Genomic DNA, 27467 nt, shown 5'->3' on the forward strand with positions numbered 1-27467 from the left:
CAATAACAAATAAGTAGCAGCAAACACCCTTAGCATCCAGGTTGTAATCTCTAAATACCATTACCTACTTAAAGGAACCAGAGTTCCATGGAAAAGTGGCAATTCCAGGTGCTGGGCAAGAAATATACAAGATGGTCCTAGGGACATCTTGCCTGAAAGCAAAGAAGCTATACAAGAATACTGAGGTTTTATCAAAAGGACACAGGAGCCCAATTGATGGGGCTTTCACTGGCCAACGATGGGACAGTTAGAGCAGGAAGAAAGAAATTGTCGTTTTAATTTAACCTCGTGTTTGACAGCTACCATGTAGAGTTTTTCCATACATCTTTCTGAGTTCTTATGCTGCAGCTTCTAAGTCCATGCATGTCATTTTCTTTTCTTTTCTTTTTTTTCCACTTTATGTTGGTGGTTACCAACCTCTGTAAGATAAGTTTTACATACTTGAGGCAGATTTTAAGGGTTATTTCTGCCTATACATTTATTGATTGATTGATTGATTGATTGATTGATTGCTGTGTTGGGTCTTCGTTTCTGTGCGAGGGCTTTCTCTAGTTGTGGCAAGCGGGGGCCACATTTCATTGCGGTGCGCGGGCCTCTCACTATCGCGGCCTCTCTTGTTGCGGAGCACAGACTCCAGACGCGCAGGCTCAGTAATTGTGGCTCACGGGCCCAGCTGCTCCGCGGCATGTGGGATCTTCCCAGACCAGGGCTCAAACCTGTGTCCCCTGCATTGGCAGGCAGATTCTCAACCACTGCACCACCAGGGAAGCCCCTCTGCCTATACTTTTCAAAGTTAAAATTTCATTTTGAATTTAAGGATCTTTCTGTAGAGTACACACAGAATTAGCTATACTTCTATATTCTAAATAGTTTAATATCAAACCTTTTGCTGATAAGATCTTGGAATCAATATATAAATTACGTTTTTTTGGTAGTTTTAAAAACAAAACAAGATTATCTTTACTACTGAAAAATAAAATTACAAAGTAACAAAACAATTGAGTTAAATAAGGGATGGGGCATATGAAATTTGGAGACTGTGAATGCTAGAATGTGTAATCATTTGCTTGGTATTTTTTTTATTCATTCACAAACATCAATTAAGTACCTTCCAAGACACTGTGTTAAGGGCTAAAGTTACAAAAAAAATTTTAAAGGCATGATGCTAGCCTTCAATGACTTACATAGAAAATCACTTTTATTTCTCAATTTTAACTTCTGCTATTTGAAGAGAAATCGATTTATACAAAATAAAACCAGCAGAGTTTTGGTAATACTCAACCAGTTAATCACCATTTCCAGTTGCAAGGATTTCAGTATTTCTTGGTTTCGTTTGTTTTTGTTTTTAAGTTAGCATGATTTTACAGCCACCAGTGTCATAGTGTTAATTCTTATTCATTACCTGGTAGTACACGAGGAGTTGGACAAAGCAAAGTGTCTCCAAGTTTTGTAGTGAGTCTGTTTAGAACCTAAAATAAGCATTTTTTTGGAGCATTTTCTTTTGGGGAATATGTTACCTGCTTTATTTTATTTTTTTATTTACTTTTAATAAAGGTATTTATTTATTTTTGGCTACGTTGGGTCTTCGTTGCTGCACGCGTAGTTCCGGTGAGCCGGGGCTACTCTTTATTGCGGTTCACGGGCTTCTCATTGCGGTGGCTTCTCTTGTTGCGGAGCATGGGCTCTATGTGCACAGGCTTCAGTAGCTGTGGCACACGGGCTCAGTAGTTGTGGCTCGTGGGCTCTAGAGCGTAGGCTCAGTAGTTGAGATGCACGGGCTTAGTTGCCCCGTGGCATGTGGGATCTTCCCGGACCAGGGCTCAAACCCATGTCCCCTGCATTGGCAGGAGGATTCTTAATCACTGCGCCACCAGGGAGGTCCTACCTGCTTTATTTTAATTTTATAATCATTGTATTTATAGATTTAAAAAATATATATTTGTAAGTATTCCTTATTGTATATCAAGAAACATGAATTAAGAAATAACTTCTTAATCAAAATTCACTATCTTGTGCTTGTCTATTCTTGTATAACTGTATTTTTGATAATTACAGTCTGATATAAATAATCATAATAGTATTGTCTCTCTTAACAGATTTTATTAAACAGAGAAGAGCGGGACTGAATGAATTCATTCAGAACTTAGTTAGGCATCCAGAACTTTACAACCAGTAAGTAATTTTCATTGTGTTCTAAGGAGGCACTGAAACCCAACCTAAGACTATTGAATAAGCTACTGATACAGGTTTTATACGTTCTGTGGAATATTATTGTGCTGTATATTTTTGTGAAATCTTCCTCAAGAATTTTTCCTCTGGTATTCTTAATCTTCTTTTCTCTCCATCAACTCAAGGCCCTAGTTATTTTCTTTCTTCCTATTGTACTTGTATTTGTTTTGTAGATTAAACTTGAAAGGAATTTGCACAGTTAAAACATTTTGCTAATTATTTGATGTTATATTTATTTGTGCATTGAGAAAGCATTTCGTATGTACCTCTGTGTGCATTGGGAATAAAAAGAGAAATGAGTGTTATCCTTACCTTCCAGAGGCATAGGCTTCCAGGTAAGTGGGAGAAACAGATGTAGAAACAAGCAATTAAAGCAAAGAAAGTTTTATGATAAAAATCTGGAAGACAACAGAGAAAAACGTGGCCAACTCTTCCTGGGTTGGGTGGGTGTCAAGGAAGGCTTCTTGGAACTTAAAGGATGTGCAGTCTTTCAAGAAAAAAGCTAGGGAGAGCATTCCAGGCCAAGGGAGCAGTGCTTGCAACAGAGTCTACAAAGAGCCTGCCGTTGTTCAGGATGCTCACGTATTAACATTTCATGATGACTGGAACACAGAGTAGGTTTACGGAAAGGAGATGAAGCTGAAGGAGTTGGCGAGGGCCAGGCACACTTGCTACCACTTCTTGTGCGACCTGGGTCAGCGTTCTCTCATCCCAGACAAGGCCTCCAGGCCTTCTCAGCACAACCTTCCAGGCAACCACTTAACATGAGGGCGCTTTCCCAGCCCTGTGTGTGTCTGGTAGGCCAGCAGCTCCTATGAAGGCAGAAGGGTGGGTCGTATGAGAAATACCTAGGAACATATAGGTAGATCCATGGTTTGAGATGTATTTTCATTTTGAGTCTGGTAGTTGGTTCATTGGTGTTCATTATGTTTATTGTGATTTGTTATGTGCATGTATGTTACTTATATTGTTTAGTATGTATAAAGTATTAACATTCTAAGAAGAATAAAGAGGACCAAGGAGAATATCTGGGGAGCGTTTCTGCAGCTCACCTGTCTGGGTAGATGTAAAGGCTGCCTGTGGACATTGATGCAGACATGACACCTTTTAACAGTCTTTTCAGAATCACAGCACTGAAGGACTGTATTTTTAGCAATTGTCCTCAGAACGATTATTACCATTTTATAGTTCATTATAGTTTATAGAGGGCTTCTACCTTCTGAGCAGGTGCTCTGACCTTTTTTAACTTAATTTAATTTACTAAATTAGTAAAATACTGGAGTTGGACTTCCTCTGACCAAGGTCTTCTGCCCAGTGCTCTGGGTTTCATTTCCCCTGATGCTCACAGATAGGCCGAGGGTCACGGGGAGGTCCAGCACCTGCTGGAGCTCTGGGATTAGCCCCTGCACGGAGGAGCAGCTGACTTTCCACTCAGAGCCCCCAGCAGGTGGTGGAGGAGCACAGAATTGGGCAGGATCCTTGAACTCAGGGTTCCTATGTCTGGTGTGTTCCGTAGCAAAGAGCCTGTTATTACTTGGCTCTTTGTATAATTATTTTTTAAACATTATGTCTTTTCCCTAGGACAAATTCTATGTTATCTTCAGCTTAGATCTACCCTTCTAATGTTTAACTCTTGTTATATGCACTTGAGATTACTTTGAATTGGCATATTACTGGCTTGTTTGAAATTCGTACATTGAGAGCTTGAATTTGTCTCATTCTTTGACAGAGCCTCACATAGAATAAGTGTGGAATAAATGGCGGTGGTGTTTATTATTTCTCCTGGTATTTTGAACAGTGTTACTCAGAACCTCTGACAGTATATGTTAAATTCTAAGTATTCATTTTGGATCTAGAAGTGTAGTATTATAAAGATGTTATATTTGGTATTGAAATTCAACTAAAACCAATTTGATTATTTTAACATCATACTATAAAATACACAATTTTTAAGTATACTACCCAATAGATTTTTACATACGTATACACCTTGTAACTACCACTATTCCGTTTAAGGTAGAGGACATTTTTCAGCACCCCAAGGTAAATAGCCGAGAGGTTTTTTTTTTTCCAACTTAATGTTTAACTGACATTTTCTTTTTAATAAAAAGTGACGTTTCACATTTTCTGGATCTCATCTGTTAATGGAACTTTGTTAATTTTCACACTCTTCATTTGAACATCAAACTGTTTATAAAATAGTACAGATTTAAGAGAGTAAGAGGAGAAGCCAATCAGCAAGTGTATCTTGAACACCATCTATGTGTCTCTTCTTATTATGTGTGGGATATGCACTTCAAAAATAGCTTTACTTCAATAGAGGAAAGGTTATTTTTAAGATAACTTATTAAAGTTGAATTTAAAATCATTTAAAAACTCAAATAAAATATTATTATTTCTCTGACCTTTGGATAGAAAAGGGTTTTCTGAGGATATTGGTAGTGAATGATGTATTACAAAGTAAAATAATGACAAATTTGATTAATAAAAACTTTTGACCTCCAAAAATTACAAGTGAAATTAAAAACCAAAAATATAAAAAGTTTCCCATGATAAAGGACAGTAGATAAATATACTTAATAAAAGAGCTCATGCAGATAATACACACTTAAGGCACCAAAAAAAAAAAAAAAAAAGACAAAACACATTAACAGTTTACAAAAGAGAAGATGCAAATGGCTGATTAATTACCAGAGAAGCTGAGCATTTCTTTACTATTTAAGAAAGGCAAATGAAGCAAAAACACCTTATTTTAGCTTCCTTGCATTATAACACATACAGAAAAGAATAAAAATCATGATTGTACAGCTTAATGAATTATGAGAAAATGAATACATCTGAGTATCCCCCCTCTCCACCCCAGGCCAAGGAATAGAACATTGCCAGCACCCCTGCGGCCCCTCACATGCCTCTTCTCAATGTCTGTTCCTTCCCAAAGGTCATTACTCTCCTGATTTTTAGCAGCATAGATTAATGTGCCCTGTTTCTGAACTTTATATAAATAGAATCATATATTACATGGTCTATATCTGGCTTGTTTTCAACAATTGAGAGTCACCAGTGTTATTGCATATAGCTATACAGTAGTTTGTTCGTTTCCATTGCTGTATAAAACCCTATTGCATGAATATACCACAATTCTGCTGATCGACATTGGAGTTATTTCTGTTTTCTGGCTCTAATGAGTAATGTTGACATTAACATATCTTTTGCTGCACATGTGCAAGCATTTCTGATGTATCTTTGAGTAGAATTTTTGGTTGTAGGGTACGTATATGTTTAATCTTAGTGGATAATGCTAAATAGTTTCCCAAAGTGATTGTACCAATTTCCACTTCCACCATCGGTGTATGAGATCACATGGGTCACCTCACCAACACTTAGTATCATTAGTCTTTTCAATTTTAGCCATTCTGGTGAGTGGGTAGTGGTATCTTATTGTTGCTTTAATTTGCATTTCACTAATTACTAATATAATTGAGTTCCGTCTCTTTAAAATACTATTTTTCACTTACCAGACTATGAGAGGTGCTAATATAAACTAACATTTAATCAAGGCTGGAGAAAGTTTTCAGGATGTTCATGTATTGCTAGGAGAGTAGAAATTGGTACAACCTCTCTGGAAATTAGCTTAACAAACTACTTAAAGCCTAAAAATGGTTTATAGTTCAGACCAAATACTTTTCTTTTTAAAAATCTGTAGTGAAAATCGTAAATGCAGTTCCAGTGTTGTGCACGATGATTGTCACTTGCAACATTATTTATAGTAGTGAAAGCTGTACAGTCAAAAGTTGGAAGCCATATATATATATATATATATATGTGTGTGTGTGTTTTATATATATATATATATATATCCTAAAGTGAAAGAACCACTGAGTAACTTTCAGTGTGTCCTAATATATTATCATACATCTATCAAAAGTGATTGCTAACAAAGAATTTTTAACAACATGGCAAAGTCCTTTTGATGTATTGAATACATTGTATTTTTAGGTGAAATACAGTAAAATAAAATACTTAAAATATAGCATGATCTTAACTGTGCAGAGAAAAAACAAATATAGTAGAGGTGTTAAGAATGAAGATTCCCACCTTTAAATTTTTTTTTGAAATAAAATGCACATAACATAAAATTCACCATTTTATCTATTTTTGAAGTGTACAATTCAGTGGTTTTTAGTATACTTGCAGTGCTATACAACCACATCACTATCTTATTCTATCACCCAAGTCTAAGCTAACATTAACGTCAACCCAAAAAGAAACTATATTTTCTAATTTCCCCTTTCCCCCAACCCTTGGCAACCACTAATCTACTTTCTATTTTTATGGATTTGCCTGTTATGGGAATTTCATATAAATGGAATCATACAGTTTTAAATCTTCCTTTTTTCATTTAGCATAATGTTTTTGAAGTTCATTCTTATTGTAGCATGTATCAGTACTTCATTTGTTTTCATAGTTGAATAATATTCCATTATATGGATATGCCACATTTTGTCCATTCATCCACTTTTTGACTATTATAAATAATGCTGCTATGAACGTGTGTGTGTGTGAGCTTTTGTGTGCACATATGTTTTTATTTCTTTTGGGTATATACTGAAGAGTGGAATTGCTGGGTCATACAGTAACTGTGTATAGCTTTTCAGAGAATCACCTGTTTTCTACACTGGCTGTACCATTTTACATTCCCACCAGCCCATCCCCTTTTTAAAAACTATTTTTCGTCTGCCTGAATTTCTTACAATGAATGTATATTATTTATATTTAATTATTAAGAAAACTTTTGGAAATCTTGCCATTTGTGACAACGTGGGCGGACATTGAAGGCATTGTGCTAAGTGAAATAAGTCAGAGGAAGACAAGTACTGCATGAACTCACTTATATGTGAAATCTTAAACCCAAATTCATAATCATTGATACAAAGAACAGATTGGTGGTTGCCAGAGGTGGGGGGTAGGTGAAATGGGTGAAGGTGGTCAAAAGGTATAAACTTTCAGTTATAAAACAAATAAGTCATCGGATGTAATGTGCAGCATGGGGACTGTGGTAGCGTATTTGAATGTAGCTAAGAGAGTAGATTAAAAGTTCTCATCACACAAAAAATGTGTAACTGTGTGGTGATGGATGTTAACTAGACTTATTGTGGTCATCGTTTCTCAATATATACAGGTATAGAAGCATTATGTTGTACACCTGGAACTGATACAGTGTTACATGTCAATTATGTCTCAAGTTTTTTTTAACCATTTTTTTAAACTGAAGTATAGTTAGTTTACACTGTTGTATTAGTTTCAGGTATACAGCAAAGTGGTTCATTTATACATATATATATTCTTTTTCAGATGCTTTCCCATTATAGGTTATTATAGAATATTGACTATAGTTCCTTGTGCTATACAGTAGGTCCTTGTTGTTTATTTTTTCTATATAGTGGTGTGTATATGTTAATCCCAAACAGTATGGAGGTTCCTTAGAAACAGAGCTACCATATGATCTTGCAGTCCCACTCCTGGGCATATATCTGGAGAAAACTCTAATTCAAAAAGATACATGCACCCCAGTGTTCATAGCGGCACTATTTACAGTAACCAAGACATGGAAGCAACCTAAATGTTCATGGACAGACGAATGGATAAAGAAGATTTGGTGTATATATAACAGAATATTACTCATCCATAAAAAAGAATGAAATAATGCCACTTGCAGCAACATGGATGGACCTAGACATTATCATATTAAGTGAAGTAAGTCAGACTGAGAAAGACAAATATCATATGATACAATTTATATGTGGAATCTAAAAAAAAAATGATACAAATAAAATTATTTGGAAAACAGAAATAGACTCACAGGCATAGAAAACAAACTTATGGTTACCAAAGGGGATAGCAGCAGGGCAGGGGGCAGGGGAAGGATAAATTAGGATTTGGGGATTAACATATCTCAACTTTTAAAAAAGAAAAAAAAAGAACAATTTGGGAGGAGGTACCGCAGATACAGAGATTTAGTCATTCCTCAGGATTGTCATTAGTCCATGCAAGGCCCCTCTTTTATTTTAGTCCATTTTTTTCCTCTTCATACCCATTTCTTCGTCCCCACTGGTGATGCCCGCTTCAACATGTTTGCTGTATGTCTTTGGTTATCTATTTATCGACTGTTGCTTTGTGTCTGTGAGTGTTTAATATATACACATAAATGGTGCTGTGCTGTGGTTCCTTGTTTCTGATCGCTGACTGCTGTTCTCTGCAGGCAGTTACCATCGCTTGCTTACTCATTTCCCTAGTGGTAGATGGCTGCTTTGCTTCTGATTCAGACCTATAGAGAATATTGCAATGAGTATCCTAGTTACATGTCTTTCACTGAACCTGTACATAATTTTGTTGTGTGTGTGGTTTATTCTTAGAACTGAAATTTCTGGCCTCAGGGAAAATGCATACTCAGTTTAACTAAATATTGCCAAATTGCTTTTCAGAAAAGTTGCCTCATTTTACATTTTCACCAGCAATAAATGAGGGTGTTCCTTTCCCTGTATCCCTACCAACTTTTGGTATTATGTGTCTTTCTAAATTTTGCTGGCTAGTGGACATAAAGTAATTTCTCATTGTTGTTTTAATTTGTTTTTTTGTGATTATTAGTGAAGTTAGGCATCTTCATAAATTTCCTTACCATTTGGGTTTTCTATTCTGTGATCCGACTGTTGATACCTTTGCCCATTTGTTTATTGGATTCCCTATTTTTAAAATTAATTTGCGTATTCCTTTTATAATATTAATGGATTTTGTTTGACTTTCTTACTGTAAATGCTACTATAGTTACTTTTATTTTCATGTTAAAAGGGAGAAAAGCTGTAGAAATGCAAAGTCATAATAAAGTTAATTTTTGTTTTTAGTCCAGATGTCAGAGCATTCCTTCGAATGGACAGTCCAAAACATCAGTCAGATCCATCTGAAGATGAGGATGAAAGAAGTACTCAGAAGGTAGTAAGAGGAATTGTATATTTTAACAGAAAAAAATACCATTCCCCAGAGATGAAATTATTGGCAACTTTAGGACCACATTTACTTAAAACAAAGTAATTTCATCCATTGTAGATTTTCTACTCTGTAGAGAACATAAAAACAAATGTGTATACCTCTTACTTATCACTATTTCTTATAAAATTGATAAAATGAGTACTTTTTATAATAAAAAGTAATACATGTTAATTAAAGAAAAATTTGAAAATAATTTAGAAGTATTACCCATATTATCAGCAACCAGACCTAGTAATTTTTAACGTTTTAGTGATTTTCTTTCTAATCGTCTCTAATTTGTGGAAATTTTTAAAATTACCTAACTTTAATTATACAATATATGAAGTTTTGTGTTCTGCTTTCTTTGCTTTACATCTTCCTTTTTGATCATCATATATCTTCATCATGATTATCACCATTGCCACTGTTGTTTTGAATTTTGGCCAGCAGGAAAGGCCTGGCCTTTTCAACCAGAATATTAAATACCTCTTCCTCTGCATTGTCAGGTTTTGAGATGTAGAGCAATCAATATACATGTGCTGGTTGGTATCAACTAACTTTTATTGCTGTAGCTATATGTACATAATCAATACGTTTTCCGAAAAGAATAAAGAACAGGATATTCTTGGTTTTTTAATTAATTGTGATAAATATCATAAGCTTGTGCCTTCTTATGAAGATATTTTCAACATTTACTTTAGAAAGTTATGTTAGAAAGGTAAATTACAATAACTTAACTCAGGATTATTATGTAGCAGTTAAAAGTATAATTACAAGTGTTATATAAATATGATAATACCTTTATAATTTAAAATTGATTAATACTATTGTTAAATATATACATGAAAATCAGAGATGTACGTTTTTGTCTTTATAATGTCTTTTAATTTTGTCATGGTTCTGCTTTTGTGATTTAAAAGGTAATGTCATGAGTTGAAACATTACTGTCCCACAGCTAAAAATCTTCATTTGAAAAATAGATGTGACTACTGGAAGGTAGTAATTTTCTTTCTCTGATGCTCTAAGAGGATTCTCAGTTAAGAGAACAGATTTATCTCTTACGTCTGTGACATGGTTGCTCTTAGGACAATGTAAAAGGATATTTTAATCTTATATCTGTGCAGTCGGTCAAAAGAGAAGCCACAAGCTGGGAAAACATGTAACAAAGTATAAGAAGGAATAATGTCTATGTAAACAAAGCTCATACATATGGATTTTTGAAAAGAATGATATTTAGGACCCTAGTAGATGAAAGGAAAAGGGACATGAAGAAATACTGTTAGTAAACAGATATATGGGAAAATGTTCAACCTTGATACCAGTAGCAAATGAAAGTTTTAAATGAGAGGTTTTTTAATCTACCAAGTTAACAAAAATGTAAAGTAAATAAAATACGCCAGGACTAATAAGGGTAAGGTAAATGGGCATCCTTGGGTGTTACTAGTGTTAAAATTTATGCAACTCTTTTGGAAAGCAATTTGGCAACATGTATCAAACATGAAAGTAATTCATGTCACTTAGGAGTTGATGCAAATGAAATAACCCTTCACAGAAAAGAACAAAGATGTTCATTTTAGTATGATTTAAAATGAAAAGTTAGAATCAGTTTGAATAGTCATCAATCAAATAGTGGTTGTCCCTATATATTGTACATTTAAAAAATATTTCTAAAGATGATAATATTTAAAGTTTTGACATACCATTAAATGAAATCAGGGTTTAAAACTTTTTATGCAAACTTACACAGTGTGATCACAGTTTTTCGAAGTTATGCAAAGACCATATGAAAGTACTGTAAATATTTGTAAATCATCTGTTGGTAAGGTTATAGATTTTTAAAAACATCTTAATACTATTCAAAAAATATTTTAAAGAGTAAAATTTATGTAACCGTGATTTTCCATGTTTCTTTTGTTAATCACGTAGACAGTATGTAGGTTTAGATCATGTAAAGAATGTCTTGCCTTGCTGTAGGAGAATGGTTTTTGAAGAAAGAACCAGACTAAGAGAAATTCCTGGGTTCTGGCTCCTGTTCTCCCACTGTTGACTTTCGACCTAAATTTTGTTTCTCGTTTCATCCATAAAATCTGGAACTTAGACTAGGATCTTTTCCTGTTTTAAAATACTGATTAAAAAAAACCTTTTCAAAAAAAAGAAAGAGCCATACTTCATCTTACAGTTATAACTATTTATTTATTTTTATTATTTTTTAAATTAAAATTTCTAGGAAATGCATCAGTTTTGTTTTTATTTATTTTTTCCTCCAGTTTTAATGAGGTATAATTGACATACATCACTGGCGTAAGTTTAGGGTGTACAGCATTATGATCTGACTTACATACATCATGCAATAATCACCACAGTAAGTTTAGTGAATATCTATTGATATCATCTCATATAGATACAGAATTAAAGAAATAGAAAAAAATGTTTTTCCTGTGATGAGAACTCTTAGGATTTATTCTCTTAACAACTTTCATATATAACATACACAGTGTTAATTATATCTATCATGTTGTACATTACATCCCTAGTACTTATTTTCTTATAACTGGAAGTTTGTACCGTTTGACTGCTTTCATCCAATTCCTTCACTCCCCCCACCCCAGTTGTAACTACTTATTAAGGACTTCTAAGTGGATAATCAAATGAATTTAGTAGCTGGAAAATATCTTGGAAGGCATCTGGACCTTATTTATAGAGAAAAAAAGAGAGGCCAAGAGAAGTCAAGAAACTTATTCTCTTGATTAGTGTTCATTCTGTTGAGAAATATACCTCAACTTCAGTTTAGTGATTAGATGTAATCTTTAAAAATAATAGGTAGAGTAAAAAGTTATCTACTTATATACCCCAGAAATTTTCATTATTTCAGAAATGTGCTCCATTAGAAAAACCGTTGGCAAGTAATAAAATCTTATTACATATTAATGTAATTCAGGGGACAGGTTATCCTTGTTATTGTTTAATCCACACTTACTTACGTCACTTTCTTCATCTTATAGAAAAGTTCATTGAATGGAAAAATGATACAGTTCTCTGCACATTCATTAAAAGAATAAGTGTATTGAAATTACAACTTAGTTTGATGACATTATCAGATTGTATAGAATACTATAATATTTAAACATAATCATGATATATATAAGTCAAATCATTATGCTATACATCTTAAACTTACACAGTTCTGTATGTCAGTTATATAATATCTCAGAAAAACTGGGGAGCAGGGGGAGATTACTTCATGTTAAAATTATGCTACAACAGGACAAATCTCATCTAATGAACCGGAGTGTTTATATATATTTTTTTGTCTTGAGCTAGACTGTTATGGTTCCTTTTATTTCTGTCTTCTGTGGATTAAAATTTTATTAAATGAAGATTTTTCATGTAAAGCTGTCAGTAAGAAATACATTTGATTTGTCACTAAAAAATTGGTGCCAACATTGTTACTTCATAAGAAACATACTTTAGATCTTTTGCCCTTTATTTTAAAAAATAACTTGTATTCTGGAGATTGTCTATAAGTTACAAATGAATTTAAGTGGGAATATATATGACATATGTCTCTAATAAGAAATTGCTTAGATAAAATTTGTTAATTCTGATGAACTTAAAGAGATGTTTTTAAAAGCTTACTTCATATCTATAGCTTATATGAAGTATAATTATATAGAGCTCTAGTAAAAGTGTACATATTTGAGACATCTCTGATTTAATTCTCTGAATGTATAAAGAATTTCATAGTGAATTTATGTGCAGAAGAATTCACTTACATTTGGCTTTTGTGAGAAGTGCTCACTGTAGAAGGATCATTAGATTAATCTTTTGGGATTTTGAGTTAAATTTCTAGTTGATTATTAGTGAGCTAGAACTTTAATTAGTTAAATTGCTTTATGGTATACTAGGTGAGTAAAGATTTGCTTCTACGTTAATAACAGGGATTAAATTTACTTTGTTAACTGTTGTAAAGAGAAAAGCCTATCTAAAAATTTGATACTATCACAATGGTGGAATTAGGAAGAAAAGCACTCCTGGTTTTATGTATTTGCTTTAGAAATAAGTTTACTTCCTCTCAAATTAAAACTTTAATCCAGCATTTGCAGTCTTAATCGTCATCATACTTTCACTTCCTATCTTTAATAATAGCTTTATTAAAAATATTTGAAAATTTAAAAACAAAAGCTATTTTTAACCACTTTTTTTTAATGTAAAAAATGATTCCTCTTCAGTTGTGGTTTCAATGCCCAGCTCTTCCAAAGAGCTTTCCCCAGTTTACTTCATTCATTTGCCAACTTTGACCTTGATTTCTGCCTTACCTTTTTCCTTACAGCTGCTCTTGAAATTTATCATTAAAATGATTATGTTTATATTGATTGTGTATCTTTCCAAAAGTCTGTACATTTATTAAGCATTAGGGCTTTAGGTTTCTTTAACATGGCAAATATCTGTGGTACGGGTTATGTGTATTTTATTTCAAAAATACCCATTAACCGATAACTTCTGACGCTCCAGTAAGAATGTTAAATTTTTTTTTTTTTTTTTTTTTTCCATCCCAACAGCTACACTCTACCTCACAGAACATTAACCTGGGACCATCTGGAAATCCTCAGTAGGTTTAATTTGTTTCAAACAATCTCACTGGATTTGAGGAAGATTTTTTGCAAATGTGCAGATGTACATAATTATACCAGTTTAACTGGAAGCCTGTGAAATAGAACTGTAGTTACAGTGAATATAGTACTGTCGTATGCTTGCCTAATTTACTGCTCTAGCTTCTCCTTGTTTTAGTAGAGCTCTGAGGAGTTTTTAATCCACAGATTGTTGATTGTGTTGGGCTATTTTGCCACTGTTACTTTCCTGGCATGTGTGTGTGTAAGATCAGTAGACCATATTTTCCAGGGGACCATAAGTCCTGGGAGGTACCTGGGAAGTACTCTGGCAAAAGCATCCGTGGAGGCCAAATTGATATCCTCTTGGTGCTCAGTGTCACAACTACAACCCTAGTTGTTAGCCAGCTTGTTCCAGAGGAGTCTTGATGGAAATTAGCATGTGTAAGGCTATTAAATTTTCTTTATCCAGTTTCTCCCATAGTCCCACATTTACTTGAGCAGAGGGGAAACATTTTGAGGAACACCAGGAGTGACACATGTAGACTTCATCTTAAGTGTCGACTCCAGCAATTCACTGGAATACAAAGAAGGAGTCCAAGGCTACTTCTTGGCTCAGTTTGAGGAGTGCCCTGACAGATGAGTGATAACTGCTGTGGGTTGGAAGAGGAGTTTAGTGTGGCTATCCTTACTTGTAATTATCCTTATAGCCTTATTGGATTAATTCTAAAGTATTCTATCTTTTATCACAGGACACTGTGCTTCCCCTTACCCTTTTGGTCCACTTAGAATATGAGTATAGACAGGAGAAATGGTAAAGGAGACTAAAGAAAGAATAATTAGTAAGGTAGGAAAACCAGGAATGTGGTGTCACAAAAGCAGGTGAAGAAAGGGAGTAAATAACTCTGTTGATGTTGCTGATGGGGCAGGTAAGATGAAGATTGAGAATGGACCACTGATAAGTCATTGGTGACCTCTGTGAGCAGTTTCAGTGGTGCGGTGGGTAGAAGACTGACAGGAAAGTGTTCAGGAGGGGACAGGAGGTATCGACAGTGAGTTTAGACAACTTACTTGATGGGTTTGCTGCAAAGGACAGCAAAGAAACGGGACGGTAACTGAAAGAGGAAATTTGGTTTTCAGCATCTTTTCTATCATCATTGCATTGAGCTTGTCAGGCAGCACAAAATGGAAGTTTGCTTTCAATTAGGGTTCATCACCAACAGTTAACAGTGGGGCCTTGGGTATGGCCTCGGTTGGCGTGTTTACTGTTTGAGGGATTTGCATGTTTTTTCACTATATTACGTTCGTTCAAAAAATTATTTCAGTATTTCAGCATATCATTAAAGAACAAAATAACTAGTCCAAAGAGCAGGTTCTTGAAGAAGAGAAACATCTAAGCTTAGTTAAGTATTTATCTCCCTAATCTTGACCTGTTATTATTAACCCAGGCCTGGTGTTACTCTTTATGTTTGAATTGACTATTTCTTTCAATAATGAATTGAAGGACATTTAAAATCTAAATGGAGTCATTTCACTCTCCCTAGTACAACTTAGGAATTCATACCACGTTAAAGAAAACAGCTCTTCTGGCTGCTTAAGTTCATCTTTCTGCAGCCACGTGCTTTTGCCTATATACAGCCAATGCTGTTTTTACCTGGGGTGAAAATAAATAACCTTCTGCCTTCTGGACTCCTGGCTTTTCTACATTACCATCTAAGAGAATAAGTAGAGAGTTCTTTTATCTTTAACATACAAGTGGTATGTATGTAAAACACTGTGATGACTTTTTTCTCCATCAGAAAATTTTCTTAGTGACTTTACTAGGTATTCCAGCTAGTAACTTCCTTTTCAGAATAATTACCAGACTACTTAGTCCTTGCAATGTATCACTAATTTATATAGTTACTCAGTTTCCTCATTAAGAGCATTGGTGAGGTTTATGGTTAATAAAAGTGGTTTGCTACACTGAGTTCAAAACGATAGAGAGATGATAGATAGATAGATAGATAGATAGATAGATAGATAGATAGATAGATAGATAGAAAGAAAGATATTTTTCTCCCAGAGACTATTATTGAACTCCTTCTTAAGCCAAACTTAACAAGGCTTAAATAAAATTATAAAATGTCTTATCAGAAAGTAGATATTATTACTGTTCATTATTACCTATTTTATATTAAAGATGAGATACTACCACTGTGAAAGCTGGAGTTATCATGCTGAAGTGTACCCAAGATTTACCTATTAAAGAGTGAGGTGCTAAAAAATGTTGAAAAGTTAACATCTTTCCATTTCTAGGAGGCTAATTCTTGTCATTGTTCATTTATTTCAGTGCTAAACCAACAGACTTTGATTTCTTAAAAGTTATTGGAAAAGGCAGCTTTGGCAAGGTAAGAGTGTTTATTTTTTCATTCAGTAAGTAAGTACTTAAGGAATGTATGCTTTATATATGCAAGACCACGGGGCTTGTTGGTATGCAGGCTATGGAATTAAGATGCTTTCTCTACCTTCAAGTACTGACAGAATAATTCAGGATACTAAGCATCTACTCAAATTCTAACCCAAAATTTATTTGTTGAACAAGTATTTTGTTGAGCTCCTATGTGGCAAGCACTATTCTGGGGCCTAGTTAGATAGTACTGAACAAAAATAACAAGGTTAATACCTTTGTGATGCTTACAACCTAGTGGGGGAAATAGTCAATTAAAAGTATGCAGTCAAGTAAATAATTACATGTAGCAATGGAGCTATGAAGGAAATGAAGACTAGAGTCAAGAGACAGAGGAAAATAGTCAGTGGGAGGAAAATCCCTATTTAGATGAATTGGTCAAGGGTGGCTTCTTTGAAGAGGTGCTATTTAAGTTGAGGCCGGAAAGACAACAGTGAGCAGCTGTGTAAATAGCAGTTGGAGAAGGAAAGGGAGGTTTGAGGACCCTGTCTCTCTTCATGCAGTGAATGTCAGATGAAGCACGTAGCTTGACAGCGTGGCCATACCAAGCAAGAAGAACCCGTAAGGGCAGAAGCATCATAGATGGAGTTGTCAGAATCATCACATATATTTAAGTTCTTTTTTGCATTATACTTCAATCTGTAGTAAAAATAAATATGTACGTGTTTAATTATAGTGTGCTGTATTCATAGCTTTCGGTATCTAGATGTAGTTTTTTTTTCTGAGTTCCCTAGAGACCAGAAACTGCGACCATAAAATTACACCCATGTGTGTTCATTAATTCAGCAAATATATATTTGCCACCTGCTACATGCTGGGCATTGTGCTAACATAAGCAATAGAAAGTTCGAAATAGATCTTGCTCTCAGATTGCTCACAGTCTGTTGGAATGTTAGAGATAGTCTGTTGTTAAAAACAAAAAGCATTAATGTTTTGGAAACTTCATGTTTAGATCTAGAGTCTACTAGTAATTGGTTCTTGCTTATAATATGAGGTGTAGGGTCGCAGTTCATTTTTTTCCCTATGGATGTTCAACTGATCCCACGCAGTTTATTGAAAAGGCTGTTCTTTCCCTACTGCTCTGCATGGTAGACTTCATCATATATCCAGTGTCTATATGCGTGGATCTGTTTCTAGATTTTGTTTTATATTTCTGTTTCTAGATTTTATATTTTGTTTCATTAATCTATTTGTGTATCCTTGCACGAGTACCACATTGTCTTGAAAATGTAGCTTGATATCCAACAGAACGAGTCTTCCCCTCCTTGTTCCTCTTCAAGAGACTGTTCTTAGCTCTTTGCATATCAATATTAAATTTTAGAATTATCATGTCAAGTTCCATAAGATTCTGTTGGATTTTGATTGGGATCGCATTGAATCTGTAGATCAATTTGGGGAGAATTGTCATCTTAACAATATCAAGTCTTTCAGTCCGTCACCATGGCATATCCCTTTGTGAATTTAATTCATCTTTAACTTTTCTCAGTGTTTTATACCGTTCTGTGTAGAATTTTGACACATCTTTAATTCGATTTGTTCCTGTATGTTCCATTTTTTATGCTGTGAAAACTGGTGTTAAATATTGAAGCTGAATATATGCATTACCTGTGACACATTGGTTCTCCTCCAAGCTATGTAGCCACCAGTAATTCATGCACCTATGCGCTAGGAAAGGCGTGTGCCAGAATGTTCATAAGCATCATTGTTCATAATCTAAATGTCAGTGAGAGAGTGGATAAATTGTGTGTGGTATGTCTGTGGAATGCAGTACTCTGCACAGTAATGAAAATATGAAGACTGTGCTGCATGCCACAACGTGAACGCACATTACATAATTTAGAGTGAAAGAAGTCAGGCAGAGACCACTTTGTCTATGTGACTCTAATTACATAAAATTCAAAAACAGGCAAAACCTAACATGTGTTATTGCAAATGGAAATAGTGGTTACCTTTGAGGAAGAACAGGGATGGATAGTTTCTGGAATAGGGCAAATGGGAGGCTTCAGGCTACTGACAGTGTGTGTTTGTTTTTTTAACCTGGAAGTGGTTACATAATGTGTCCATTTTGTAATTTATCAAGCTGTAATGTTTACGAGTTTTTCTATATACGTGTTATGTTTAACAAAAATTTTAAATCTTGCAAAATGGTTGGAAACCAACAAAGTACAATAAAACAAAAGCAGAATACAGAAAAGAAGGAAAAGCAAGCAGAAATACAGATTCACAATGTATTTGAAAAATAGAAAAATATACATGATAAAGTAAAATAAATAATGGAAATCTCATATTTATTCTAAGCTTTTCTGCAAAGGGTGTTATTGGTTCCACTTTCCATTTGCCCATCTGTTTCTTAACCACCTGTCTATTTTCCAAATCTACCAATCTGCTGAAAAAATGTCTACCCTTCAGTGTACCTCCTAATGGCCACATTCTTTGAATTATTTTCTTAGAATATACTTGAAGATGAACCAATCAAAGTAGAGAAGTGAAGTTCAGGGGGGTGGGGAGCTGTTGAGAAAAGAAAAAATGTAGGAAGGAAGGAACATTCAACAGAGTCAAATATTGTAAAGAACAAAAGCCTGAGAAATGAGAAAGATGCCAACAATTGAACTCAGGACATTTTCACCCTGAAGATGTTTTGACTCCTTTTTTATGAATAACAAACATTTTAATTGATAGACTTTATTTTTTAGAACCATTTTAGATTTACCAAAAAAAAAAAAAAAATCGAGTAAAGAGAAAGTTCAGAGAATTTCCAAACCATCAGTTTGCTCTATTTAGTAACATCTTACGTTAGTATGGTACATTTGTTCCAATCAGTGAGCCAATATTGATCCATTATGAACTAAAGCCCATCATTTATGCAGACTTCCTTGGTTTTTACCTAATGTCCTTTTTTTTGTCCCATTCAGGACACCACATTACATTTAGTTGTCATGTCTCCTTAGGCTCCTCTTGGCTATGACAGTTTCTCAGACTTTCCTTGTTGCTGAGGGCCTTGATGGTTTTGAGAAGCACTGGTTAGGTATATTGTGTCCCTCTTTTGGAATTTGCCTGGTGTTTTTCTCATGATTAGAGTGTGGTTACAGGTTTTATCGAGGAAGACCACAGATGTACTCAAAAGTAATGCCCAGCTTTGTCACTAGTGGCAGATCATCTCAAAAAGTTTTAGAATATATCATCTAATAGTTACACAACTTGTAGGGTGTCTTGAATCCCTTAAAATTTGTTTGTAAAACTTTGAGTATGTCTGCCTTTTTTTCTGGGGCAAGATCTTCTAAGTTTCTTCAAATCCATGAAGTGTCTGCATGCACCCCAGCCCATTATAGAATGTCAGCTATACATGGTGCTTCTTGTTCTGAGTGCTTCTAAATTTGAAACCTGTAAGAGAAACCCAAATGTTAAAACAAAAATGCATTTTGATCACCTAGAAACCATTTTCCTCTCCTTTTTTTATGTAAACATGAAATTTATAGCCTCAGTATTTTCTAAAGACACTCTTCAGGACTCAGGGCTGGCACGTGCGCACGCGCGTGCACACACACACACACACACACACACACAGAGTTCTCAAGCAGTATAGATTTTGACACTTAAATTTAGTAAAAGTCTCAAACATTAGCACATTAAGTGACAAAGAAATGATGCCTGGCCATTTAAATCATCAACATTTTTTGGTTTTATTAAAATATCTAAGGAAAAGTGGAATTGGAGAAATAAATTAAGTAATTTTCAATTTTCAAAATAAAAACACCACATTATCTAGGTCCTTTGTGGACTTTATTTTTATAAAATTTAAGTATTGACTTACTGATAAGTGAACTGTTCCTATCAAAACATTGAAATTTCTAATAGTAGGTACAATCTTTAACTATAACAGGTTCTTCTTGTAAAACGGAAACTGGATGGAAAATTTTATGCTGTCAAAGTGTTACAGAAAAAGATAGTTCTCAACAGAAAAGAGGTAAAATAAAATAGCTTTGTTTCTCCTAAACCCATTTTCTCAGTTAACAGAATTGTTTTCTGGTGTATAATACAAGCTGATTTTTTACTTTTTTTTTTTTTAACAGCAAAAACACATTATGGCTGAACGTAATGTGCTCTTGAAAAATGTGAAACATCCATTTTTGGTTGGATTACATTATTCTTTCCAAACAACTGAAAAGCTTTATTTTGTTCTGGATTTTATTAATGGAGGGGAGGTGAGTTTTATAATTAGTTTTCTAGTATTGATAATGTTTAGAAAAACAGTAGAGTTCAAGTTTCTCTTATCAGTTTTGGAAGCAAAGCCCAGCATAAACAGCTATTTGTTGAGTAGCAGCAGTATTTAAAGCACTGGCTAATCAGCACAATGCAGGATGTGGAGAAGTGAGACATAAAGCTCTTTTCCTAAGCAGCTTATGGTGTAGGTGGGAAGGTTCATAAAAGAACCTTGATACGAAGCTACAGACTTCATGGGTAGTTTTGTCACTGAGCTATGTAGCAAGAATATATACTGAAACATTAGAATGAAACTTGATTTGTAATTTTTGGTAATTATCATTTCAATAGTTGCATATAAATATTACTCTAGCCTGTCATTTTCCAAAATGTGCAAACTATTAATCAGATGAGATGATCCTGTAATAAAGGGTTCTGTGGTGAAGCCAGTTTGGAAAATGTTTCCTGTTATATCCCCTTGGTGATTAACAGTGTGCTTCGTGGTATTTACAGTGTTTCAGCATGTTAAAGACTTTGAGAAATTATGCCTGAAAGCCTGGATTTATTAAAAAAAATTTTTTTTTTTACCACACAGTCCCATTTTTTGTTTGAACCAAGTCTATTAATAATATTCCCCAAAACTCTGAATCAGAGGGATATTGAAATACATTTTGGGAAATGCTGCTGTTAAGATAATAATTCCAGCAGTAGTTAACATGTATTGAGCATCCTTATGTGCCCAGCACTCTGGCTCTTTATATATATTATTTTATCTTCACAACAATTGTGTTGCATAAGACAAAGAAACTGAGGTACAGAGAAGCTAAGTAACTTGATCAAGCCATGGGGGTTAGTAAGTATGGAGCCAGGAATTGAGCTCAGTCTGATTCCAGGATCGATGCAGCTGACCACCCCCTGTTCCTCTGCTTCTTAATCCTCATACTTTTCTAATTTGTTTGATCTCTGACCTGTAAATGTCTCTAAAAATTATTTTAACTGGTAAATGTTATCATATCTTTACAAAAGGATCTTCCATCCCTTATCCCAGAGCAAAGAGAGAAGAGAAGTGTATTTCAACCTTACTATAGTACACTTATCTGTAGAATAAAGGAACTACACAGAAGACCAATTTATATTCTGCAAACCTGAAAGATCAGACATACCTAGATCATTTTGGGGACGGTCATAAAAAGAATCATTATTCAGCCTCTTACATATATGACAAATATGCCTTAAGACTCCTCAGAAGTGGGATTATGAATCCCCCATGCAACCTGATTCAGGAATGTGGACGACCCCACATTGTTCCCACCTTGAAGGTGTTGTTTTATTTGTATGCGGTGAGTGCTAACATATAACGAGAATTTACTGAGGGCCTGGCACTTTGTAATTATTTTACTTGTGTTATATCAGTTTATCATCACAACTCTTTGAGATAAACACTCTTATACTCATTTTATAGGTAAGGAAATTAAGGCTCAGAGAGGTTAAGTAACTTTCTCAGTGTCACCATGCTCTAGTACTTGTCAGGCCCCGGATTTAACCTGGACATCCCAACTGCAAAGCCCATTCTTAAGTACCACCTTAAGAAATGTCGTGCAGAAATCTAACTGCAGGTGGGATACTAGCTGCACGTTTCCTGCTTGTCTGTAGTTTGTCAATGCTGTTTTAGGACTTTGCTTCTGAGCCCTTATTACACAGTGACTGCTCATAAACTGGATGGCAAAGGTGGAAAGAAGTAGGCTTGTCTTCTAAAAGATAGAGTTGACTGAGATAATGGGGGAAATAAAGAGAATGTTAAGGTGCAGGGGTTGAATGGGGCAACAGGTAGAAGGGGAATAAAGATGAGAAAGGACAGAGGCAAGAGGAGTGTGATTTCATTATGTGTTTCCTATTATTACTGTTATTTTCCCCCCAACGTTCATATTTGCATTTTAACCTTGACATGTGATATTTATTTTTGTATACTACTTCAGATCTGTTTTGGAGTCAGGTAGAGTATAAACAAGTAAGTTTTATGATACTGGGCATATAAACAAGCCTTTCTGATTCTCAGCTTCCTCATCAATTCTTACTTCAAAATAGGTGGGTGGATTGAATAACACAAGCATATAGTCTTTAGCATAGTACCTTTGATTTAGTAAGCAGTGGTTGTTAGCTGTTATTAGTGAATGATCAGATTTTCATTTGGGGTAATTTTCATCAGTAGTAGTGTATTAGCAGATGTGATCAGAAGATCAATAAATAAAGTATTACAATAGAGTAAGCTGCAGCTAATAAAAGCAGTGGTAATGGTTAAAAGGTGGGAGTATTCCATAAATAAATAAGAGATAAAAACAGAAGAATTTATTCATTGTTTGGATATAGGGACTAAGGGTAAAGGAGCAGTAGAGGTGAATCCCAGGTCAGCCCCATTTATCTACTCTGTCAGGATCTATTGTAACTGATCTTCACCATCACCTTTCAGAAGAGGCTAAGAAAAAATTGGGGACAATCTTTGAAAATCAAAGAAGTTAAATGAATTACACACAAAAAGAGGAGAACTAGGATTTGAACCCAAGGCTGATCAGCTAGCTTTTCAGTTTGAAAATCTATTTCCATTTTACCTTGCTGCCTCCCATGGCTTAGAGGGCTGGGTAGAAAGTGATATCATTAAATGAGACAATACAGCAGTGGCAGTAAGTCTGTAAGAGAAGACCAGGGGCTCTGGGTTAGACAAATTGAATTTGTTGGCTTGTTAAATATTCAAGAAAGAGCAGCAGGCAGCAGATTTTTGCAGTAGAAGCTCCAAGCAGAGGGCTGTCCACACGAGAGACATAAACATAGAGGTGGTGGTTAAAATCATTGGAATGGGTTAAGTTGCCTGGGAGGGTATCCAGAGAAAGAATAACAGTGGAGAAACCTAGGACAGAAAACTTGTCAATCCCTGCAGCATAAGGGCCCAGAAAGGAGTGGAGATCGAACTGTCCAAGGTAGAAGAAAGCCCCCAACGAGAGATTGTTGTTTTAGAAGCCCAAAGACTTAGAGTAAGGACCTAGAGCAAACTTTGCCTAGGCAGGTAACCTGATGACTAGAGGACAGGTTGTGAGAAATACATTAAGAATTAGGAAGTGTAAGAAATGAACTGGAGAGTCCAGCTGCCAGTGAGCTCCAGCCAGTTGCTACCATATTGAATTTAGGCTTAATGGTGCAGAGCTCCCCCCACCTCTTTTTTTTACCCCAGAAGAAGCCAAAACTATAAATCTTAACCAAAAAAAAAATTTCCCAGTTTTTAAATGTTACCAATTATTTTAGATTTTTCTGAAAACATTCTTTGGTTCAAACAAATTATATCTGTGGGTTAGATTTGATCTTCCAGCCACTAGTTTCCGACCTCTAAATAGCGTTCGGTTTTTTCAAATGAAAGAACAGTCAAAAACGGTCCAGTAAGATAATTACATGGCAGTATCAAAATCGTTGGTCTCCATTAATAATCTTTTCCGGGGAGGTTGCCTGGAGTGGTGTGAGGATACTGCCACACTGACGGTTGAGGGGTAAATGGGAGACGAGCGAGCAGTAAGCACGGATAGGGAAAGATTTATGGTTGAAGAGAGCATGATTGCTGGGTGGAGGGGAGACATAGGCAAGGGGGAGTCACGGTTCTGTGCTTTGGTGAATTTTTATCTCACGTTAAAAGTAACAAAAATCCTGTTTTTGTATTAGAATATATTTGTTTCACTTTATGTGTGAATGATCTTAATATTCTTTTTTTTTTTCAATTTTACAGCTGTTTTTTCACTTACAAAGAGAACGGTCCTTTCCTGAACACAGAGCTAGGTTTTATGCTGCTGAAATTGCCAGTGCATTGGGTTATTTGCACTCCATCAAAATAGTGTACAGGTAAATTTTTAAAATTTCACTTCTAAAATGTCTTTTTATTATTTTATTTCAGTTCATATTCAGTTTTCCTTTTCTTTCCTTTTAATTCGATAGAGACTTGAAACCAGAAAATATTCTTTTGGATTCAGTAGTAAGTATTGTCTTTTAAAAATCTACTAGTTCATGATTTTTTTTTTTCAACATCTTTATTGGAGTATAATTGCTCTACAGTGGTGCGTTAGCTTCTGCTGTATAACAAAATGAATCAGCTATACATATCCCCATATCCCAATATCCCCTCCCTCTTGCGTCTCCCTCCCACCCTCCCTATCCCACCCCTCTAGGTGGTCACAAAGCACCAAGCTGATCTCCCTGTGCTATGCAGCTGCTTCCCACCAGCCATCCATTCTACATTTGGTAGTGTGTATATGTCCATGCCACTCTCTCACTTCGTCCCAGCTTACCCTTCCCCCTCCCCGTGTCCTCAAGTCCGGTCTCTACGTCTGCGTCTTTATTCCTGTCCTGCCCCTAGGTTCTTCAGAACCTTTTTTTTTTTTTTTAGATTCCATATGTATGTGTTAGCATATGGTATTTGTTTTCCTCTTTTGGACTTACTTCACTCTCCATGACAGACTCTAGGTCCAACCACCTCACTACAAATAACTGAATTTCATTTCTTTTTATGGCTGAGTAATATTCCATTGTATATATGTGCCACGTCTTCTTTATCCATTCATCTGTCAGTGGACACTCAGGTTGCTTCCATGTCCTGGCTGTTGTAAATAGTGCTGCAGTGAACATTGTGGTACATGACTCTTTTTGAATTATGGTTTTCTCAGGGTATATGCCCAGTAGTGGGATTGCTGGGTCGTATGGTAGTTCTATTTTTAGTTTTTTAAGGAACCTCCATACTGTTCTCCATAGTGGCTGTATCAATTTACATTCCCACCAACAGTGCAAGAGGGTTCCCTTTTCTCCACACCCTCTCCAGCATTTATTGTTTGTAGACTTTTTGATGATGGCCATTCTGACAGGTGTGAGGTGATACCTCATTGTAGTTTTGATTTGCATTTCTCTAATGATTAGTGATGTCAAGCATCCTTTCATGTGTTTGTTGGCAATCTATATCTTCTTTGGAGAAATGTCTGTTTAGGTCTTCTGCCCATTTTTGGATTGAGTTGTTTATTTTTTTGACATTGAGCTGCGTGAGGTGCTTGTATATTTTGGAGGTTAATCCTTTGTCAGTTGCTTCGTTTGCAAATATTTTCTCCCATTCTGAGGGTTGTCTTTTCATCTTGTTTATGGTTTCCTTTGCTGTGCAAAAGCGCTTTTTTTAAAATTAATTAATTAATTAATGGCTGTGTTGGGTCTTCGTTTCTGTGCGAGGGCTTTCTCTAGTTGTGGCAAGCGGGGGCCACTCTTCATCACGGTGCGCGGGCCTCTCACTATCGCAGCCTCTCTTCTTGCGGAGCACAGGCTCCAGACGCGCAGGCTCAGTAATTGTGGCTCACGGGCCCAGTTGCTCCGTGGCATGTGGGATCTTCCCAGACCAGGGCTTGAACCCGTGTCCCCTGCATTGGCAGGCAGATTCTCAACCACTGCGCCACCAGGGAAGCCCTGTGCAAAAGCTTTTAAGTTTCATTATGTTCCATTTACTAGTTCATGATTTTTGTTGTTGTTATGCTTAGTGGAAAAGAGTCCACCTCAGAGGTTCCACACTGCACGATTCCATTAGATAACATTCTCGAAAAGTCAAAACTATAGAGATGGAGAACAGATTAGTGGTTGCAAGGGGACAGGGACTGAGGGAATAGGGGAGTTCAAAGATAAAGGGGTAGCATGAGAGAGTTCCTTTGTTCCTTTGGGATAATGGACGTTCTCTGTCTGATTGTGGTGGTAGTTACACGAATCTATACATCTCTATTGCATAGGGCTACACACACACACACACAAATGCGTGCATGTAAAATAGCAAAAACTGAATAAAGTTGGCAGTCTAGTTATCAGTATTATACCAATGTCAGTTTCCTGATTTTGACACTACTACAGTTATATAAGATGTCAGCATTGGGGGAAGCTGGGGGAAGGGGACATGGAACTCTACTGTTTTTGCAATTTCCTTTTAATCTATGATTATTTCAAAATCCAATAGTTTTAATGTGTCAATTATGTCCATGCATTCTTTTATCTTACTGCCCCTGTATTTGTCAGGGACATGTTGTCTTAACAGATTTTGGGCTTTGTAAAGAAGGAATTGCTATTTCTGACACCACAACAACATTTTGTGGGACACCAGAGGTAAGAAATATGTCTCATTCATGTACCCATGTATAAAATGCAAAAATGAATCACAAATTGTATATATAAAATTTGAAATCAGAAAAGTAGAGTAAAAATATTTTCAGCTTCCAGCCAGCTGGAAATATCTGATAAGCATCCCTTCTGAACATTTGAAGTTTATTGATAGTTGATATTTTTTTAACTGTGATTTTGAGATACCAGAGATAACCCAACAAAGATAAATTATGCTTACTTGTTTTTAATGTTAAAAGTTTACCTTAGATTTCTTCAAACATTTGATTACATTTCTAATTCTTAAAAAAAAAAAAAAAATCATGAATCAGTAATGAAAATGTCCAAAAATTAATTGAGGTCATGTTGGGACAACTCTGTGAATATATTAACAGCCACTGAATTGCATACTTTAAATGGGTGAATGGCATGGTATGCGAATATCGTAATAAAGCTGTTTTTTAAAAGAAATAAGCTAAAGCAAATATGGCAAAATGTTAACATTGCCTTTATTTGGGTGGCAGCACTGTTGGTTTCTATTATATTTTTATACTTTTTGTATGGTTAAAATATTTTATAATAAAAATTGTTTAATGGAAGAAGATAAAGCAGTGGATATGGGGGAAAAAATTACAAATCAGAATTTATTAACCAGAACATCCTATTCTCTAATCATTTTAACTAGCAGAAAATGTATCTTTCTATTTGAGACAGTAATAATAATCCTTAAAATTTATGTGAAAGCCTTGTTATTCTAACTTTACACATACATACGTTTAGTTTAAAGTGTTCTAATTTTAAAATATTAA

The 27467-nt window shown here is 35.2% G+C and overlaps 1 protein-coding gene across 10 annotated transcripts in view; it reads left to right on the forward strand.

The window, feature by feature from the left end:
* SGK3 (serum/glucocorticoid regulated kinase family member 3) overlaps positions 1 to 27467 on the forward strand; it is a 147544-nt gene that overhangs the window by 109708 nt on the left and 10369 nt on the right. For 8 of the 10 annotated variants that reach the window (XM_068525765.1, XM_068525772.1, XM_068525770.1 and 5 more), the window contains 9 exons: positions 2079 to 2172; positions 9129 to 9216; positions 13812 to 13861; positions 16192 to 16249; positions 20189 to 20272; positions 20379 to 20510; positions 24275 to 24387; positions 24481 to 24517; positions 26578 to 26664. In XM_068525765.1, the coding sequence (XP_068381866.1) occupies positions 2079 to 2172; positions 9129 to 9216; positions 13812 to 13861; positions 16192 to 16249; positions 20189 to 20272; positions 20379 to 20510; positions 24275 to 24387; positions 24481 to 24517; positions 26578 to 26664 (743 nt within the window). The remainder of the gene's footprint in view (positions 1 to 2078; positions 2173 to 9128; positions 9217 to 13811; positions 13862 to 16191; positions 16250 to 20188; positions 20273 to 20378; positions 20511 to 24274; positions 24388 to 24480; positions 24518 to 26577; positions 26665 to 27467) is intronic. The other 2 variants (XM_068525768.1, XM_068525769.1) reach the window with 2 other exon arrangements.

This window comes from Eschrichtius robustus, chromosome 17 (assembly GCF_028021215.1).
Source record: "Eschrichtius robustus isolate mEscRob2 chromosome 17, mEscRob2.pri, whole genome shotgun sequence".
NCBI classification, from domain to species: domain Eukaryota; kingdom Metazoa; phylum Chordata; class Mammalia; order Artiodactyla; family Eschrichtiidae; genus Eschrichtius; species Eschrichtius robustus.